The sequence below is a fragment of the Hypanus sabinus genome, chromosome 11 (assembly GCF_030144855.1).
Source record: "Hypanus sabinus isolate sHypSab1 chromosome 11, sHypSab1.hap1, whole genome shotgun sequence".
In the NCBI taxonomy this organism is placed as follows: Eukaryota; Metazoa; Chordata; class Chondrichthyes; order Myliobatiformes; family Dasyatidae; genus Hypanus; species Hypanus sabinus.
In genome coordinates this window covers 84,828,298-84,850,395 of record NC_082716.1, presented here as the reverse complement: position 1 = coordinate 84,850,395, position 22,098 = coordinate 84,828,298, and the positions used below count along the sequence as shown (strand labels likewise).

Below are 22,098 nucleotides of genomic sequence, written 5' to 3'. Positions count from 1 at the left end.
GGTAAAGTATTTCTCATCATTCATTCAATCAAATCTCTTCTTGGCTCTCTCTGCTTCAAAGAAAACAAATACAACCCATCTACTCTCTATTCATATCTGAAACACTTCAGCCTAGGCAAAATCCCATGAAGTATCCTTTCCACTCTGTATGATACCATCATCTCCTACTGATGACATGGTGACCTGTTCCACACACTGGCCACCAGCTGTGGTCAAACTAACATTTTATAAAGTTGTATCCTAACCTCCCTACTCTTCTATTCAATGAATACCCTGTACAAGAGAAAATAAAGGAAAATACTTCATCACCAACATCATGCAGTCCTATGTGTTAAGAGTCCATGCCCATTTGCCAGAAGGATTGGCTGTTACTATTGTGTAATTTGCCTGGTGCTGATCTCCCTTTTAAAGGAACTTAAGTAATAGCTTCCAAACATGGGGAGATGTCTTGTGTTTTTTTGTTGCTGCTCTGCATGATTAACAGAATAACCAGAGAAATGCAAGTTGCTGGAAGAGGGCAGAAGAGGAGGGAGAGAGAGGCATCCAGCAGTTGATTTTATTTCCACCAGTATTTCTCCTAGTTGGACTTCAGTGACAGTCACTGCAGCCTGCCCTTTACTCGAGTGATGTTCACACTTCACTCAGGAAGTCCTGAATAAAGTCTGGCTGAACTCTAATCACAGCATAGGTCAAAAACTACACTGCACGTATCTGTGGAGTATGACGACGATCCATTATGTGCCTAGCTCCTTGAGTGCATCTGCTGGAGACACACATTTCTGCCATTACTCATCGTCAACCCCACTTTCAAATAAAAAGGCAGATACAAAATAAGCATTCTGAAGTAAATTTATGGATTAGTTACAGTTCATACAGATATAAACTTATTTCAAATGACAAAGGGTAAGTCTTAGAGTGATTTTATTAATCTCATTTGTCTAAGAACTATTCTCTCTCCCATGCCCTTTCCATCTGCTCCAATCCTCTTCAACCCACTTGCACTGAAGGTTATTTACAGTAACAAATGAATCACCTGGTCCAGATGAACTACCACCCCAGGTTTCTGAGAGAGGTAGCTGAAGAGATTGTGGAGGCATTAGCAATGATATTTCAAGAGCCACTAGATTCTGGAATGAATCTGGAGGAATGGAAGATTGCAAATATTGTTCTACTCTTTACGAAGGGGAGAGTTACGAAGGTGGGGGGGGACAAATGACAGGAAATGATAGGCCAGGTAGCCTGCCTGGTATGTTGTTAGGGTCTATTATTACGGATGTGGTTCTGGGATACTTGGAGTCATGTGATAAAATTGGTTGAAATCAGCACAGTTTTCCGAAGGGGAAATTTTGCCTGACAAATTTGTTGGAACTCTTTGAGGAAATACCAGGCAGGATAGACGAAGGAGAGTCAGTAGATGATGTTTACTTGGATTTTTGGAAAGCGTTTGACAAAGTGCTGCACGTGAGGCTGCTTAGCAAGATTTGACGTTATTGGATTTGCTGATATGCACGTGTAAAAAATGTTTGTACAGGTATGTCAATAAGAAAAGGTTTTGAGGAATATGGATCAAATACAGACAAATGGGATGAGCTTAGCTAGGCAGACTGTTCGGTGCAGGTGAGTTAGGCCAAAGGGCCTGCTTCTGTGACTTATAACTCTGATACTAAAGTCAAATTTCATGCACTGAGAGAGAAATGTGCACACAAACAGCACCTGAGGTCATGTCCGCAGTGAAATACTCACAGCCCCTCACTTCACCAAAAGTAAAGAATCAGAGGAATTGAATGCATACCTGAGCCATGCTCAACCACAATTGCCACAGTCTAATCTCAGGACAGGCAGTGGCTATACTGCAAGAGGAAATGTTAGTCTTCGGCACAGCTGAGTCCTCTGCTAATGCAACCTGTCATTATGCCTTGGCTGCACTCAGCAGGCAGCGTGATGTTATACTGCAAGCAGGACATCAATCTCCAGTCCAAGAAGAATGCCAGATAACCACAAACAACTAGTGCCTAGAAACTGGAATTCCTACATCACAAGTGCCCCCACCACACACTCTTGTGAATTTCAGATTGATCCAGGGCACAGATATAGCAGCACAGGCCCTGGATTTGATTGGAATCTCAGTGGACTGAGATCTACTCATCTATCATCCCCTATGAAGAATGTGGATCGCTGTGGACAGGGCGGACCCTTTATTTGCCACCTCATCCCAAATTGTTCTTATGGCTTTTGCATTCACCTCTGGTTACCCCATTATAGAAAGTATATGGAGGCTTTTAAGAGGGTGAAGAAGTGTTTTACCAAGATTCTGCCTGGATAGAGAGTATGTTCTACAAGGTGAAGTCTACAAACTAGGGTTGTTCTCCAGAGTGATGGAGGCTGAGAGGAGACCTGATAGAAGTATATAGAATTATAAGAGGCAAAGTCAGAGCAGACTTTAATCAATAAGTGCCATGACCTTGGCTTCAATACCACCTTGTGCAACTGGATCCTTGATTTCCTCACTTGCAGACCCCAGTCAGTTCAAATTAGTAACAACATCTCCTCCACAATCTCCATCAGCAAGGGTACACCAAGGGCTGTGTACTTAGTCCCCAGCTCTGCTCACTATACTTATGACTGAACCTAAGATCAGCTCTAATGCCATATTTAAGTTTGCTGATGGTGCCACTGTCATTGGCCGAATCAAAAGTGGTATCAAATCGGTACATAGGAGGGAGATTGAATAATCTGGTCGAATGGTGACACAACAACAAACTCTCACTTGATGTCAGCAAAACCAAAGACCAAAGGAGGAAGAAACTGGAGGTCAATGAGACAGTCCTCAATAGGAGATCAGAGGCAGAGAGGGTCAGTAACTTTAAATTCTTTGCTGTTAACATTTCAAAAGATCTGTTCTGGGACTAGTGTGCAATTGCCATTGCAAAATGGCACAGCAGTGCCTTTTTTCTTACAATCTTAGGCCATGTCATCTGACACTTTGACAAATTTCTGTAGAGGCACAGAGGAGAGTATCCGACTGGTTGTAAAATGGCCTGGTATGGAAACACCAATGTCCATGAATGGAGAAGCCTCCAAAAACTGATGGATGCAGCCCAGTCCATCACAGGCAAAGCCCTCCCAACCATTCAGCACATCTACAAGAAGGCTGGTCCCAAGAAAGCAGCGCCCATCATCAAGGGCCCCACCATACAGGCCATGCTCCCTTCTCGGTGCAACCATTGGGAAGGGAAGGAGGTAAAGAAGCTTTAGGTCCCACAACACCAGGTTCAGGAATAACTCTTCAGTGTTATGCTCCTGAACCAGCATGGATATCTTCAATCACCTCAACACTGGTGAGTGAAGATATCCATGCTAATTCAGGAGCCTGATTGTTGAATTGAACTGATTGCACAAAATATAGACTCCCTTTCAAAGACTCTGCAGCTTGTATCCTCAGTTTTATTTATTTATTTTATTTGCATAATTTGGCTTCTTTGTCTTCTCATTGGTTGAATATCAGTCTTTGTGTATTTTTCATTGATTCTATTGTATTTCTTTGTTTTATTGTGAATGTCTGCAAGAAAAAGAATTTCGGCGTAGTATATGGTGACTTATGCATACATTTATAAATATATTTATTTTCAACTTGAAACTTGAAAGTTGGTATCATTTTCCTAGGTTGGAAGTGTCTAATAGTAGAGGGCTTGCATTTAAAATGAGAAAGGGTAAATTTAAGGAGATGAGTGGGACAGTTTTTCTTTTACTCAGTGTGGTGAATTCCTAGAATATACTGACAGGGGTGGAGGTTTGATAGAAACAGTTAACAGGCTATTAGATAGGCACTTAAAGTGCAGAAGATGGTGAGATATTGTCCATATGCCAGCGAAAGTGATTGATCGGAATTAATTGAATTAATTTGGGCTGAAGGGCCTACTCTTGTGCTGTATTATTCTATGTTCTATGAAAGTGAGTATTAAAATTCACAGAATAGACTAACATCTCTCCTTTCAACTAGTCACAGCACAGAAACAGGCCTTTCAGCCGCAGAGTCCATCATCCACCCATTTGCACTAATCCTACATATATCTCCACACCTTCTCATAAACCACATCTTCCTCACCCCTGATTCTACCACTCACACACTGGGGGGGAGGGGGGACAATTATCTCATTAAACAGCTCCATCATTGGGATGCAAAAGGAAACCAGAGCTCCTGGAGTAAATCTGTGTAGTCATATAGACAGAGTCCAACTAGTTCATACAATACCATTTAAACTGCCTACTCCTATTGACCCACACTGGGATCATAGCCCTGAAAATCCCAACCATCCATGTACCTATCCAACCTGTTTTAAATGTTGAAATCAAGCTCACATACACCACTTGTGCTGGCAGTTTGTTCCGCACTTTCTCAACCCTCTGAGAAAAGTTGTTTCCCTTCATGTTCCCCTTAAACTTTTCACCTTTCACTCTTAACCCATGACCTCTAGTTGTTGTCCCACCCAGCCTCAGTGGAAAATAGCCTGCTTGCATTTACCGTACCTATACCCCTCACAGTTCTGTGTAAAATGTGTAGACTTCAATTAGACAACACTGGAGATGAGGACTGAATTTGGATCAAAAAGATGGCTCCACCAGCTGCTGCTTCACATTGGTAAAGCATATGCAGTACCTGACTTGGTGACACCATTAAATGCACAGCCAGTATTAAGAACAGTTCGCTGGGCATGGAGGCAATTTCCTGACAGGCACAATTTTCCTCAGCAGCAATCCCTGGAATGATTTACCCCAGGCAAACATCGCTGCTGCTTGCGCCCTGCACATAAAAGCTGTGCACAAATGAATCCAATTGCATAGCTTCGCTCTCTAGTGCAACAAAAATGTCGACAGCATGACAACCGTGTTCCCCAGCGATCAACACTTTGGTATGGCAAAGTAGAAAAAGTTTGGTGTCAGCTTTGGCTCAGTGGTAGTGTTCACACCTCTGAATCAATGGTCACAGGCTCCTGACAACTCACTCTACAGCATATGTTGTCACTACAAGGTTGCTGAAATTGTACAGGCATGAGAATCCTTTAGCATTGTACAATGTTTCTGTACATTGTGCAGGTGAATTTCGCTTTTTTTGGTGAATAAGTAATACATATGTTAAACTTCGTAGTTTGCACTGTCCACATAATTATGCTTGCCATTTCCATAATTCTACCTACTAGAGCTGAGGTGGGCAGATGTTGTCTGCAAGACATTAATGCACTGGCTCTTACAGGAAGTTCAACACAAGAATACTCACAGTTAACATCCGTCCTTGTGAAATTCAAATTCTTAATGTCCCCCAGTGGAATACTCCATCTGGTCAGGAAACACTGTGGAGTGTTTTGGGGCAGTGCTCTATTCACAGCAGCTCCTTTTCACAGGAGTGTGCATATCCCCAAAGATCAATAGTGAGGAGATTTGGACCTCCATGGCCCATCTGACAACAGCACCAACTTGCAATGGGTGGCAGATGTTTGGGACAGTTAGCTAGGACACATGTGCAAGGGCATTGTTTCCAGCAGTTGGGGTACTGATGTTGAGCTGTATCCCAAGGCATTGCCATCTGCTATGCCAGATTACAGTGCCTCAGTCTCACTCTAGACATCATCGCCTCTCCAATAGTTGCAAGCAATGAGGAACTTTTACATGCATCTGAGGATCCTCACCATCCTTTTTACAGATGCACCATAGAAAGCATTGCATCTGGATGCATCACAATATAGTATGACACCTGCTCTGTCCAAGACCACAAGAAATTGCAGTTGTGAATGCAGCCCAGTTTATCCTGCAAGCCAACCTTCCCTCCATTGATTCTGTCTATGCTTCCTGCTGCCTTGGGAAACAGTCAAGATAATGAAGAGTCCCTCCCATCCTGGTTATTTTCCTTTTATCCTGTCCAATCAGGCAGAAGATAAATAAACCTGAGAACATCAAACACCAGACTTGAGTGCAGTCTCTATCTTACAGTTAACTGAAACTTTCCTGTATTAGAATTGAACTCTTGAACTACTAAGCAACTGCGTTATGGTCCTTGGACCTCATTTGTCCACCAACACTACACCACCCTGTATCTGCAGCATTATATATTCCACATTCTCTTTTCTTTTTACTGCCTCAATGTAATTTTGTCTGGAATGATCTCTTCGAATGGCAGGCAAAGTAAAATCTTTTCACTACATCTCCGTACATGTGCCAATAATAATAGCAGTAGGAGTGTAGTGGTTGGCGTAACACTAATGCAGCTCAGGGTGTCAAAGTTCAGAGTTCAAATCCAGTCCCAAATGTAAGACATTTGTACATTATTCCTGTGAGCACATAGATTTCCTCCAGGTACTCTGGTTTCCACCTACATTCCATAGATGTACTGGTTAGTAGGTTAACTGGTCATTGTGAATTGTTCTGTGATTAGGCTAGGGTTGCTGGGCCAGAAGAGCCTGTTCCACATTGTATAAATAAATAATACGCCAATAACCAAAAACAAATAAACAAATAACAATAGAGTACAGACTTGATACAACTGGGTGGAGTTTCCACTGATGAATGTATATCCTATATAAAAACCTCACTCATAATCCACCGCACTGTGTGAGTGCCATTTCCTGCTGCCATTAAGATGCCCACCTCTTCTTAGCAGTTGAAGTTGTTGGCTGCTCTGAGATTTTAGGGAAAGGTGTTCCACCAGGAAATGCGTGCCCTTGTGCATACTCATCTGAGCCAATTGCATCAGCTAAAGGGTACCATTTCACCATTCATAGAGCTGCTGCATCTGGTTGTCCAACCGTCTGTCTTGCATCATAGAGATAAGAACCTCACTATTAACAGTCATGACCTCACATCACCAAATTTAAGCTTAGAAAGGAAGACTTCAATCCTCCTCCACTCCATTGTGGGTTTTTCTCATCAGATGAGTGTGTGATCTCCTGTGAACTTTCAATGGCAAGTCAAATGAATGCAAAGATAGTGATGATTAGTAAAAGTACAGGGACACAGCCTTAGATCTGGCCACATGCCTCACTCCATTCCAGGCCCCTAGTGGTGTCCACAACCCGCTGGGTCTAGCTGTTCACATGACTCCACTTCCAACCCTTGCCTTGGCCACACACCTGCCTCCATTCCCAGCAATTACTTCTAGATGTTCCCAGTGATTAGTTCTGGCTCCACATCTGGGTCTATTACTGGAAATCAACCATGCGCACACATCTGGCTCCATTCCCTATTACCATCTGCCATGTACAACTGACCACATTCATGATCCCTCCTCCTGGCAGTCGCTGCTCCACCTGTGCTTGTGGCTCCTTCAGATTCGGCACAAAGCTTGTGGCTGCTGGTCAGTGGTGATTCCTCTTCTCCTACATACTTGAAATATAGGAATATACTCTCCTATGAGACTTGGAGCATTTCCATCACACATATCACAAAGACACTGCCAATTTTATCTCCACAATAAGGTAAGTATAAGATCAGATAAGCAAGATAATCCAACAAACATCCCTAGCATTGTGGCCCTAATTGCCACATTGGTTGCATGCCCAACACCAGACTCCTGCAAAAGACATGCTACTCTGAGCTTTGAGATGGGAAAAGACCGGCAGGTGGACAGAGAATATGTTTCAAGGATATCTTCAAAGCCCCTTTGAAAGAATGCTACATCCTTAATGGGTTCTGGGAATACCTGGTCCATGACTCCTCATTGTGGAGATTAAACATATTAAGAATGTGAAGTTCATACTTTGAGAGCACAGAAGCGCAATGTAAATGGTGGAAGCTATTTTATTGGTTCACAACCAACCTACCTGTGCAGGTTGTCCTGTGCCGCAGTTTGGAGAGTCTAGCTTCCCATATCAGCCTTGTTAGTCACTTCAGAACCCATAAAACTAGAATGCTAAAATTTTGGGAAATGTAGACAGGGAGGCTGGGGAGCATTATCCCCAGGGGAGAAGTGTCAAACATCAGGGCACATCCTTTTAAGGTGGGGAGGGAAGAGTTTTAAGGGGACGTAAGGATCAAGTCTTATTTTTATAAGTAATATGTAGTTGGTGCATGAAATGGGTTATCAATAGCAGTAATGGAAGCATGCAGTTTGGTAGAATTTAAGAGGCTTTTAGATGGACACGTAAGTATGAAAAGAGTGGAGGGATATGGGAGATAAACCAGAGGAGCACATTTGGTACAAATTGGCATCAAGGTAGGCACAACATTATGGGCTGAATGCTCTGCCAGTGCTGTATGTCTGTGCTTAAAATTGCAATTGGAATGAGCAGCTTGCTATTAGTATGACTTCATTTGTTCAAACATCTGCAAGAGAAATGTTCTCCATTGTAGTCAAGTAATCACTCCAAGTGTTTCGATATTCTTTAGACTGGAAAGTCTAAAAAATTGATTTGTGCAGGAGGATTTATCTCCCTTTCAATCATGCTGTTTCTCCTCCCTATTCAATATATTGACTAGAAATTGCTTGCTTGTGTGCACATATATGTGTGAGTGGCGTATATGTAGGAAAGAGTGGGTACATGTTACAGCAACAGTGCTGAAGGTGTAATTATGATAGGGCAGCATTCATCAACAGGTTGTGTCAGGTCAGAACACTAGCAAGCACATGAACAACGTCCTGAAATTTCTTCCAGCTTTGCTCTCTGCAGATTACTTGATGGTTGACACTGATTTGTGTCTGCTTCTGTGCTATATGACAATGATCTTCCATGGGGATTGGTAGACTGGCATACTTGATAACCTGCATGTCCTTACATCTTTGGACATTGCCCATCAGGATGTGGAGGTCAGTATCTACGAGTTCCAGAGCAGAAGATCCGCTCCTGCCAGCTCACTTCATACAATCAGAATCTTTACTCTGGCATTCTCCAGTGGGCAAGTGCCTTTCAAAAGCAGGCACCAAGATCAGATTCACAAGTCCACTGTACAGTTTTATTAGCAAACCATAACTATACAATCTCTGAGAAAATATGCTATTCAATTTCTGAAAAATGCAGATGCAAGAGAGTGATTAGAAACCAAGTGTCAGTGGGATTAGGAGAATTATTTGTAGTGTCCCTGGACTGGACCCATTTAATACACCTACTTAAGGGAAAAGAATATTTTCAGCCATTGTCTTTTGTATGATATCATAAAAGTCTACATTTTCTTGTGTGTAATTGATTCTTTGGCAGGAGCACCTCCTGGTTGTGCCAGATAATACACGCCCTTCAATCAATGATATGAAAACAGAGCACCTGACCTCAAAGCTTATTATATTATCCTGTTGATACATTACAGCAATGGCTAACCTTTGAAACTACTGGATTGGTTATTGAAGGCTGCAGAAGAATATACAAATATTACAATATGTAAGCAGAGCAGTCAATCTTGCAATGATTGATTGTTCATCCTACAAATTAGTAATTTATTTAATTCTATAGTGATACGTGCAGAGTAGGCCCTTTCAAACCACAGTGCTCCAGCAGCCCCATAACCCTAATTCACCTTAATCCAGGGGTCCCCAACCTGGGGTACAAGACTCCTTGTTTAATGGTAGTGTCCATGTCATAAAAAAGGGACTTGGAACCCCTGCCCCAACCTAATAATGGGAAAATTTACAATGACCAATTAACTTACCCAGTATGTTTATATATTACATTAATAATATATATAAATTATATATAATGGTCTAATATATAACATATAAATTATGTATTATACTGTATGCAATTATATCCTTGTTCAGTAGTTACCCTTTTATCAACAATTACTCTTAAATACAAGTCTTTTTCAGATATTTTCAGTCTGTTTGATAAATGTCATCATGATTAGTGGTTGGGGAAAGAGCACATAAAGCAAAAGGTGCTTGAAGTAATGAATAATAAATATGCTACCATCAATGTTTATTTACCATTTATGGATTTGCAACCTCCTTATTAAGTAATGCAACTAGGCCTAATAAAGAAGCTCATAAATGATGAAACTAGACGAAAGGGATAAAGGAAATTATATTACATCATATGTTTTCTTAATCCAATTAAACTTTTCAAACCACTGTTCCTTGTGTCAACTCTTTATCATGCTGCCTTTCTTTTCTTCCTTAGTTTTGTGGCTATCTGGAGAAGAATTTCAGAGTTGAATACTTCGATAATAAATTAACCTTTGAACTTTTGAATAGCATTCCAGCATTCAGGGTTCAATTCCAGTGCCATTCTGTAAGGAGTCTCTGTACATCCTCCCTGTGGAAAATTTGCTCATTATAGATTGTCCCATGATTAGGGTAGAGTTAAATAGGTTTGACTGGGTCCCACTGGGGCAGCACAGCTCAAAGGGTCAGAAGAGCCTACTTCATTCTGTATCACTAAAATAAAATTAAAAAATAATAAAATTAAATTTTAAAAAAGCAACAAAGCAATAAAAATAGACCTTTGATAAGTGAGGTGTTTTGTATTCCTCTAGAGAAACGTACGCACTGGATTAGTTATAAAAACCACTGCAATAAATTCATCCAATTTCAATATGTTAAATGCTTTGGAGTCATGTTATGTAAACACTTAGAAACAGTCATTCACAGGAAAGAGCCAATATATGCACACAGGCACACAGTTGGAGATGTCTTACCTTGTTCAATGCCAGATAAATGTGTGAAAAAAAGGAACATTTTACCGCAATTTGAACAGTATGACAAAGATTTTGAATGTGTTTAAATTGTAAGTCAGGTATATTTATCCCGATGGATGGTTTAATTGAAGTTCTACTATTTTGTTCCTTTTGTAAGAAAGGGGACCGTTTTTAAATTTAAATTAATATCTGTTTTGAGGAAACATTGCCTGCTCATTCAAGGATTGCTACGTGGAGGGTTTTTGTTAGCCTGAACTGTCAGGGTCTCACAGAAAATCAGATTTAAAAAATCTTGCCGCTGGATGCCTGCTCAACTTTGAGACATACTTTTGCACAGTCATGCACTTAGCTTTATGAAGAAGACATGAATATAACCGAATTTAAAACCATCCTATCCCAATTTGGACCTCATTTGACAATTTATACCATTGTAAATGTCTACATAATTAGACATCAAGTGCTGCCAGATAGGCAGATTTTCCAGACTACTGAATGTCACACATATTACCACAATACATTTTGTATTTCCTTTTACTTAGCTGTTACACAGCTGAATAACAACTAACCAGTGACAAACTTAGTGGGAGCAATAGGAATGTAGGATATGTTCAAAGGCAATGTGGGAAACAGAGCCACAGGGTTTTCAAAGGTAGTGTGGGAAACAGGGCCCTGGAGTGTTGAAAGGCAGTGTGGGAAACAGGGCCCTGGAGTGTTCAAAGGTAGTGTGGGAAACAAGGCCCCTGGGTGTTCAAAGGCAGTGTGGGAAACAGGGCCCTGGAGTGTTCAAAGGTAGTGTGGGAAAAAGGGCCCTGGAGTGTTCAAAGGCAGTGTGGGAAACAGGGCCCTGGAGTGTTCAAAGGTAGTGTGGGAAAAAGGGCCCTGGAGTGTTCAAAGGTAGTGTGGGAAACAGGGCCCTGGAGTGTTCAAAGGTAGTGTGGGAAACAGGGCCCTGGAGTGTTGAAAGGTAGTGTGGGGAACAAGGCCTCTGGGTGTTCAAAGGCAGTGTGGGAAACAAGGCCCCTGGGTGTTCAAAGGTAGTGTGGGAAAGAGGACACCAAAATCTGTAAAGGGAATGTGGAAAACTACATTTAGTAAGCAAGATGCCAAACTATTGGAATTTCCAAACAATGATATACCAGATATTGGAGTGTTACTGTATTATTTCCCAATTGGATAACAGCTCCAGTCTCTAATTCCACTTCCTATTGAATTGCTCTGCAACTACAGATTATAGAATTCAAAATTCAGCAGGAAAACAATTTAAAGAATCTCTTTGATTTACATGTACATGTTTGAGTGTTAATTGAATTAGTCCAGCTATCAGTCATAGAGACAAAACCAAGAATCAAAACAGCCCAAGAATGAATATTTTATGGTGAGAACTAATTAATATCAAATACTAGAAGTAAATATGACTGAAATTTCTTCTACTGGATGAATACATGCTATTTTAGCATAATCCTACACAAGTAGGACTGATCAAGGATAATAAATATTAGGAAATGAACAAAGAAAGGAAACTTTGAGGAAGCTCTTGGACTGAGACCATTTGTGTAAAATCTAAGTAAAGCTCCTGAACTTCTGGGAAGTCTGATTAAACAAGAAATGCCTGCACAGCAAATCAATGAGTATCTTTGTTGAACAGACAAATTGATATTCCAGCTAATTGTAAATTGCAGCTGATTTAATTGGAATTAACAGCCAATATCTAAGCAGTACATACTAGTGAGATCGGAAAATAACAGACAAGGTGAGAGGCAATCAGAAAGAGGCAGAACCATGTTACTACCAAATTGGCCACCCCAGAGGTGCTCTATAAATGCAATTTGTTGTTCCTTAATGGAAGAATGTTAGTTTATGTAAAGGAATGTTTTTGAAACATTGGGATGTGAGCCTATAGTGTTTAAACAGTAAATAGACAAAAGCTGTTTTGTACAGAGGATCACATATGAGGGAATCTTGAGGAAATAGGGAAAAGGAAAAAAAGTACAGCAAAATACAGCAGGTCAGAAATGAACATATTAAAGTAATCCCATTTTTTGGGCAGCAGGATGGAGATAGGTCTCTACTAAAGGAGTGTAAAGTGCTCCTTCCCTCTGCTAGTCTGCAGATCACTTTCGGACAAGTCCCTGATCAGGGTCACGTGGAGCTTTGGGAGCAGGTGGTGAATGGTCATATGAGCAGCTGGTACATATCACATCTCCTGGTTTCACCACATGCCCACTCTCTTGAGAAGTAGTCACTGCAATTTTTACTTCCATTTTGTTTTTAATAATGTTCTTTATTATTTCTTTTCTGTGATTCAATAGGTGCTTAATGAGTCAAGTCTGCGTGACAAATGAAAGTCCAGACAAAATGTACATGAAAATTTAAGCTGTCTGAATCATGAACCCATCAGCAGCTGCATATTGAAAGACCTATCCTTATTGATTAATTCCATGGCCCTGAAGACCTTCAGTTAACAAACATCCATCAGTCTCAGATTTCAGATAACCAAATGATCAAGCATCAGCATTGATATACAGAAAAGTCCAATCACAAACTCTCTTCTTATCAAAAATGCTTCCTAATACCACCGAAAAACCTGGATCCGGATTTTGAGCTGTTCTCCATACTCCCAAAACAGTGGAGATGGTTGTCTTCTCTATAGCCCGTCAATTATCTGAATTTGATAAAATCTTTGAACAAATCAGCTTTTAAACTTCTAAATCCCTGGGGATATAACCAAAGTTTGTCTTATGTCTACTTGCAATATAACTCTTGGAGTACTGGTTTCAAACTAGTAAATCTATCCCACACTTCCTTTGAGGCAAATAGATCCTGCCAAAGGTGAGAAGAGTAACACTGTTCATGGCACTCCAGGTGTACTTGCACAGTATTCCCTTTAGACCTTGAATTGCCATCCTAAGGATATAGTGGCCACCATTCCAGAAGCCTTTTTGATTATCTTCATTGATATTTTGATGACTGATGTATAGAAACCCAAAAATCACTCTGTATCTCCACTGGTTTTAGATTTCTATCACAAAGAAAGCAATCTTTTCTATCCTTCTGACATCTGATTTTTTGAGGTCATTGCTACAAATGTTAATCAACATTATAGTAAATTTGCTATTAATCTAGATCAGTAACATAACTGCTCTGCCATCCAATCTAATTTCCTTTTGCAGAATGGTCTCAGCTGAGCTTGACGTTGAGATTTTGCAATCTACTGTTCATTTGAAATGTTGACAAAGTATATTCTTTAAAGTCATAATGGCAATTAGTGGGATGGGTGCTTCCCATCCACTGGAATCCATGCTTTGTGATCAGCCTCTTCCAAAGGGAACAGCAAATAAGTTAATTGCAAAAACATCCATGCTGAACAACCCTCTGAGAGATTTCTGCTGCTTCAGCCTTTAAGTGATTCCAGCTGAGTGAGAGAGCCAATTTCTAATTGTTGTTTGATTTACCCCAGTGGAGAACATCTTTGTCTGGCAACTTATTACGAAGGCTTTAACAAGTGGTGGCAGATTTCTTTGCAAATAATTTATTTGATATTATATGGATAATTGAAAACAAAGTATTACTGGGAAGGAAAATGAAAATTATTTCAACACTGCTTCCATTTTGTCTTTAGACAACCACAAACAATAATGCTATCCAGCCTTTGTTCTATAAAATCATGTGTATTATAATATCAGGTTGTGATGTACGAGGGGTGATAGCTAAGTTCGCTGCCTAAGGTAGAAGGAGATGAGTTATTAACTTTAAACTTTCTGCATTATCACTCAGTTGAGCTGCGCATGCATGTAACTCATCTCCATCTATCTTAGGCCATGAACTTATCAATCACTCCTGCTGTAGACCACCTGGTGGTCCAAGATGTTCTCGTTACAACTCCCCAATATATTCCCAGTTGAGTTAAATGGCAGAAAACCTAACACCCTGAAAGGCATGAAATTTCAGATACCAAAGAATCATCTTCAGGAACATGATTTCATATCAATACATTAATAGCAATTTTCAGGAACTTGTATCAGTTAAACAATTATGTTTACTGAGAGACCACAGCAAGTAAACAGATCAGAAAGAACAAGAGGACGTGTTCACATTATCTCTGTTTAGCAGTAAGTTGTTAGGTAGTCCTTCAGCTACAGAGCAAAGGCTCTAGAATATATAGCCAGCTAGTATGTTCCATATTGACTGCAGGCCATCACAAGAGGTGGACAGGTACTTGACTGGAGGCGTAGATGGAGACTGCATCGTGCAGTTTCATCTGTCTGATCTCCCAGGGCAATCTCAATCACATGAGGGATTCAGAGCGGTATTCTCTGTTATGTTTTCTTTTCCTATTAGTTCTGGGTTCTATGCTACTAGGAATTACATGGTTGTGGGTGATGTAGGATCAGAAGGGGCAGTTCAATGAAAGGAAGCAGCACCGAAAGAACAACATCTACTTCATTGCTAGTCTTCCTTTGCTGATTACAGAAAGAATGCATATTGAAGATTGCTTTTTCAAAGCCAAATCATGGTGTTGGTGAAATACATTCTGTAAAACTAGTAATTTATTTCATACTATTTTTTGAGATTTAAGGACTCTTATTTAACATAGAATACCTTGAAAACTGTGTAACCCCAATTTTGAATTATTTGCTAATGAGGATTAGTGTTTGGATAGATTCGATCAGAGTAATTATAGAACAAATTTTCGTCTCTTCATTAAAGAAGCAGAAATTTGCTACTATTTGTGTAGGATTTGTTGTCAATAACTTTCTAATGGATTTGCAACACATAATAAATGCAGGGGATAGATAAAGGTTCTATTTCACTCTCCATTTGATAAATTAATTAGTTGCTTTATTTACTGTGGTTGTGAAATAGCTTTTGTTAATAATCCAAGTGCAAGCAGACACTTGGTTTCTATTTCTAAATAGACATTTTTGCAGCTCCAAGTAATGTTATTACTTTAAAATAAACATATCCATTCCCCATTCCTTTAACAATATTTTCTCATTGATAAATATTGCTGAGATAACCTTTTCACCAATAATAGATCTGCCTCACTCATCAACCGCTAAAGTAGTCCATCAGCAATTGATCTGATTTACTTACCGTCTGCAATAAGATGCTCAGGAACGTGAAGAATAACTTTGACAGACAAAGGACAGGTCACATGAGAGCCATAAACCAACCCAATTACACAACCTGTCACACTTATCAGTGTAAGGGTGGTTTTGTTGATGGGGCTGCGGGGAGAACCTGTAAACCAACAGACAAAGAAAAAAGCATGTTAGTTCTTGATATAAAGAAAACTTTCATTATTTTCTAATATCAGAAAAACAAGGGATATATTTTTCTCTGGTGCACTAATGGTAGCAAGCAATGGAAGTTTCCATACATGGGTATGTGAAAGAATGTGACAAAGAAATTCATACGTAAAGCTCTGAATCAATCTGTTTTCTTATCTACAGTCTTTACGAGAACAACACCTTGGAAAAGCAACTGAAGGCTCATTCAGGTGCTTTCTTGTGACCTTCCTGGGAGGTGATCATCTCAGCTCTTCCCCAGATTGAAATAGGATGATTAAGTAACCAGTTGGCAATTTGAATTGTGTTCTCAAATTTTCCACTGACTCCAAGTATTCAATCATTGTCCAATGGAAGTAAAACAACTTGAGGTGGAAGAATAAAAGTGTTGGCAGTCTGTGGACAGGGCCTGTGCTGAGTGAAAGCACTTTTCAGATGGCCATGGATGGGATTTTCAGTTCGTTAAAATAGTGGTTCCTTACTTGGGGTCTACCAATCCCTTGCTTAATAGTATTGTTTCATGGCATTAAAAAAGTTGGGAACCCCTGCATTACAAAACTTAAGACAAATGTTCGGAAGTCATAAAGCTATTAGAAATAAGCTGGTGAGATGATGCTCGAGTTAATAAAACAAATGGAGGAGAGAAAGAGGACAATAAGAGAGGAGGAGAATAATATAACTGAAGTAATACATAGCCGACAGATCAGAAAGAGAGTGGATTTTAATAAGTACATTTCTGTTAGTCTCATGCTCATTATTATACTATTAATTATTTGTTTACAAGGAATATAGAGATAAAAGCTTAGTATGAAAACATGGATGAAATAATGTATCGTAGCACAATTACTCATATTGAAAGAGCCATCAGGACCATACAGAGACTGCTGAGTGAGCCTCCAGATGGCTATGGATCAAGGGGTATGACCTGTGGACCAGGGCTGCTGGGACATAAGCCAGGGCTGGGTCGCATGGTTGAGAGTGTCTAACATTGAAAGACCCAAAACACCTAGTGACCGCAGGTTACATCACTGATGATGTGTCCCAGCACATCCTAGGATGGAACTCAGCATCATTACTAGTTTATTATTGTCACATGTACCAAGATACAGTTAAAACTTCTGTATGTGTTCTATCCAATCAGATCACGCCATACATAAATACATTGAGGCAGATAAATGAAAAAGGTATTGCAGATGGAGTATTACACTTACAAAGAGAGTGCAGTGCAAGAAGGTAAATACATTGGGGTAGAGATTGCAAAATGAAGAGTTCATCCTTATCAGAAGTTCAGGAGTCTGAGGATGGAGGCTGTCCTTGAATCTGAAGGTATACAGTATGGTCTCAAATTCTGTATCTTCTGCCCAAAGGGAGAGTCAAGAAGGTAAAATGGCCAGTGTGAGAGTATCCTTGATCACTGCTTTTCCACTGCAGTGTGAGTAAGAGAGGAAGACTATTTCAAGTTCCTGGGTGTCAATACATCTGAGGATCTAACCTGGTCCAAAACCTATCAAGGCAACAATATAGAAAGCAAAACAGTGGCTATATTCCATTAGGAGTCTGCAGAAATTTTCATTTATAACCCAAAACACTGGAAAACCTCTACAGATGTACCATGGAGAGCATTCACTGGCTGCATCTCCGTCTGGTATGGGGTGGAGGATTGTGAGAAGCTACAGTTGTATTATACACCTGTACAGGGATATTGGAAACTTGGTTCTGAAAAAGAGGGAGATCTATAATAAATATAGGCAGCATGGAGTAAATGAGGTGCTCAAGGAATATAAAGAATGTAAAAAGAATCTTAAGAAAGAAATTAGAAAAGCTAAAAGAAGATATGAGGTTGCTTTGGCAAGTAAGGTGAAAATAAATCCAAAGGGTTTCTACAGTTATATTAATAGCAAAATGATAGTGAGGGATAAAATTGGTCCCTTAAAGAATCAGAGTGGACAGCTATGTGTGGAGCCGAAAGAGATGGGGGAGATTTTCAACAATTTCTTTTCTTTGGAGAAGGAGAAGAACGTTGAATTGTGTAAGGTAAGGGAAACAAGTAGCGAAGTTGTGGAAACTACGACAATTAAAGAGGAGGAAGTACTGGCACTTTTAAGGAATATTAAAGTGGATAAATCTCTGGGTCCTGACAGGATATTCCCTAGAACCTTGAGGGAAGTTGGTGTAGAAGTAGCAAGGGCTCTGACAGAAATATTTCAAATGTCATTAGAAACAGGGATGGTGCCGGAGGTTTGGCATATAGCTCATGTGGTTCCATTGTTTGAAAAAGGTTTTAAGAGTAAACCTAGCAGTTATAGGCCTGTCAGTTTGATGTCAGTGGTGGGTAAATTAATGGAAAGTATTCTTAGAGATGGTATATATAATTATTTGGATAGACAGGGTCTGATTAGGAATAGTCAGCATGGATTTGTGCGTGGAAGGTCATGTTTGACAAATCTTATTGAATTTTTTGAAGAGGTTACGAGGAAAGTTGACGAGGGTAAAGCAGTGGATGTAGTCTATATGGACTTCAATAAGGCCTTTGACAAGGTTCCGCACGGAAGATTAGTTAGGAAGGTTCAATTCTTAGGTATTAATATTGAAGTAGTAAAATGGATTCAACTGTGGCTAGATGGGAGATGCCAGAGAGTAGTTGTGGATAACTGTTTGTCAGGTTGGAGGCTGGTGATTAGTGGTGTGCCTCAGGGATTTGTATTGGGTCCAATGTTGTTTGTCATGTACATTAATGATCTGGATGATGGGGTGGAAAATTGGATTAGTAAGTATGCAGATGATACTAAAGTAGGTGGCGTTGTGGATAATGAAGTAGGTTTTCAAAGCTTGCAGAGAGATTTAGGCCAGTTAGAAGAGTGGGCTGAACGATGGCAGATGGAGTTTAATGCAGATAAGTGTGAGGTGCTACATTTTGGTAGGAATAATCCAAATAGGACATACATCGTAAATGGTAAGGCATTGAAGAATGCAGTAGAACAGAGTGATCTATGAATAATGGTGCATAGTTCCCTGAAGGTGGAATCTCATGTGGATAGGGTGGTGAAGAAAGCTTTTGGTATGCTGGCCTTTATAAATCAGAGCATTGAGTATAGGAGTTGGGATGTAATATTAAAGTTGTACAAGGCATTGGTAAGACCAAATTTGACGTATTGTGTGCAGTTCTGGTCACTGAATTATAGGAGAGATATCAACAAAATAGAGAGAGTACAGAGAAGATTTACTAGAATGTTACCTGGGTTTCAGCACCTAAGTTACAGGGAAAGGCCGAATAAGTTAGGTCTTTATTCTTTGAAGCGTAGAACATTGAGGGGGTCTTGATAGAGGTATTTAAAATAATGAGGGGGATAAATCAAGTTGACGTGGATAGGCTTTTTCCATTGAGAATAGGGGAGATTCAAACAAGAGGACATGAGTTGAGAGTTGGGGGCAAAAGTTTAGGGGTAACACGAGGGGAAATTTCTTTACTCAGAGAGTGATAGCTGTGTGGAACGAGCTTCCAGTAGAAGTGGTAGAGGCAGTTTCGGTATTGTCATTTAAAATAAAATTGGATAAGTATATGGACAGGAAAGGAATGGAGGGTTATGGGCTGAGTGCGGGCCAGTGGGACTAGGTGAGTGTAAGCATCGGCATGGAATAGAAGGGCCGAGATGGCCTGTTTCTGTGCTGTAATTGTTACATGGTTATATGGTTAAAATTAGTCATCTCTATCATGGGTACTAGCTTCCGTGGTATCCAAGACATCTTCAAGGAGTGGTGCCTCAGAAAGCTGGTTCCATCATTAAGGACCCCCAGTATCCAGGACATGCCTCCTTTTCATTGTAACTATCAGGAAGGTGGTACAGAAGCCTGAAGGTGCACACTCACTGATTCAGAAACACCTTCTTTCCTTCTGCCAGCCAATTTTGAAATGGATGTTGAACCATTGAATACTACCTCACTACTTCTTTATTTTTGTTTTTGCACTACTTACTATAATTTAACAAGTTGATAGACATATATATACTTACTGTGATTTAGTTCTTTTTCCTATTTTTATCATGAATTGCACTAAACTTCTATCACGAAGTTATCCACTTTCACAACATATGCCAGTGATTTTAAACCTGATTCTGATTCATTATAGAGGAGGTAAGTTTGCATGACAGATGGCTTTTGTTCACAATGGTGCAATTTCCCGCAGACTTTAGCACGGCACTTGCCATACCAGGCTGAGGTGCACTCACATAGGATGCTTTCAGTGGTGTATCTGTAGAAGTTGTCAAGAGTCACTGGGGATTACACCAAATACCCTTGTCCTCCTGACAACAGTATTCTTCTTTGGTATGGCATCCTCAAGGCTGAAGCAGGATAAACTAGTGGTGAAATTTACACCTAGCAACCATCTTAACCTCAGCATACACATCAATAAAGATGTGTGAGTGTCCTTGTAACAGAAAATGAATAGGCAGCATTACACAATGCAAAACCCATCAAAATTAAGTCATTGAAACAATACAGAATGCACCATAATTTGCAACACATCATTATAATGACAGGTATTCTGTAAAGCTGGTTAAGGACACTCAAAATCACAATGAACATCATATACTTTATACTCCAGAAAGTGATCAATTATTTTGGAGCATTCTTGTTTTGACTTTGGGTTTAGAATGCGCATTGGTCATTCAAGCTAACTTAAGTTAATGCAATTCACACTCGCCTAATGATATATAAAGCACCAGAAATTAAGAACACTACAGAAAGATGTAACCAAGAAAATCTAATGATAACCTCTCCAAACACATACATCACAAGCATGCCTGACTTTTAAAATGTGGGATTTGGTAGGAAGCTGGAATTTTATCAATGAGTCACGGAGGTGTGAAAATTCATATTCTGAGCACGTGATCCTCTTGCAATAAACTGCTAAGCATCTCCCAGTGAGAGTGTCCCAGAATATGCTTGATACTCAGATTAGTAACATTAAACATGTTAATGTTTAGTTAGGCAAACATTACATTTTCAATCAGCTCCAATCATCTATTAATCTGTTTGCTTAATGTCAAAGTGCCAATAAGACATTCTAATGCATCATTTAGATTGAACAATTGGTATTAATACTTTTTCACATACTAGAGTTGCTGCCTTTTGGTACTCCAGACAGGAGACTCAATTCTGGATTTGTACAACTAATCCAAGAGAGAATAACCACATGAAATTGGATTGACCTTGCATATTGCTCCTTAACTATTACATCAAATACTTCTAGAGGAATAGCAGAGAAAACCAGACAATAACGAACTTTAATAGTAAAGTGATGCTATTTTTGAGATAGAGTCATGGTTCCCTGAGAAAAACAAATTACACAAACTGATCAATAGCTTAACAGTGATTGCTGTAAGACCTCATCAAGTGTACGAGGCCATTGGTACTGAATTTCTTTTATTATGGATCTGAGAAGCGATCTTCATAATCTGATGGCACCCATTAAATTCTTTTCTCCTCGCCCTCTTATCAAAAGAAAAACACTGAAGCAAATGTCTAGTGGGATTGGCATAGCCCTTGATTACCTCTTATTGTGAATGCTGATTTGGTGGTGATAGCCAAAACCTTTCAGCATGACACCCTCAGACGGACAGCCAGGAACAAATGCAAAGGCATCCAGAGTAGTCCTGATGCAGGCCTTCGACAGTTCCTTTCCTCCCACAGATGCTGTTTGGCCCACCAAGTTCCTGCAGCAGATTGATTGTTGCAAAGTTCTGAGGCCTCCTGCCAGTAGTGGCAATCTGCTGCTGAGATTGTTACCAGCTGCTCAAAATTTCAGTCGACTAGAAGCTCCAAAACTCACTTTCACGAGTCTCAAATGGTTGTGGCGGCAGCTGCTCATCATATTTCTCATTCTTAGTTAATTCTTGTGCATTGAGAGCACAGATCTTTGAAAGTTAGCTTGCAGTGCCATGGTTCCTCTTTCTATTCTAATTAGATGTAAAAGGTTGCTGTACTGACGACAGCAAGGATACAAATTGACTAAGGCATGGGGAAGACTGATTTTTGCCAAAGGAAAAATGTGCCAAATAGATCTTGAGATTAGTTTTAAACCCGAACAGCACTATCAGCCTTATTTTACTGCCATGAGTATGCATCGTTTAGTGTAGACATTCAGAACACAGTGTTTTATTCAGAAAAGGCAAGGACTGGGAGAATTCCTCAAAACTAG

General features: G+C 39.9%; 1 protein-coding gene across 1 annotated transcript in view; it reads right to left on the bottom strand.

Moving 5' to 3' along the window:
* The window catches only part of astn1 (astrotactin 1), a 2,712,832-nt gene that overhangs the window by 1,595,399 nt on the left and 1,095,335 nt on the right, over positions 1-22,098 (bottom strand). The window contains exon 6 of the mRNA XM_059984849.1: positions 15,706-15,852. Coding sequence (XP_059840832.1) covers positions 15,706-15,852 — 147 coding nt within the window. The remainder of the gene's footprint in view (positions 1-15,705; positions 15,853-22,098) is intronic.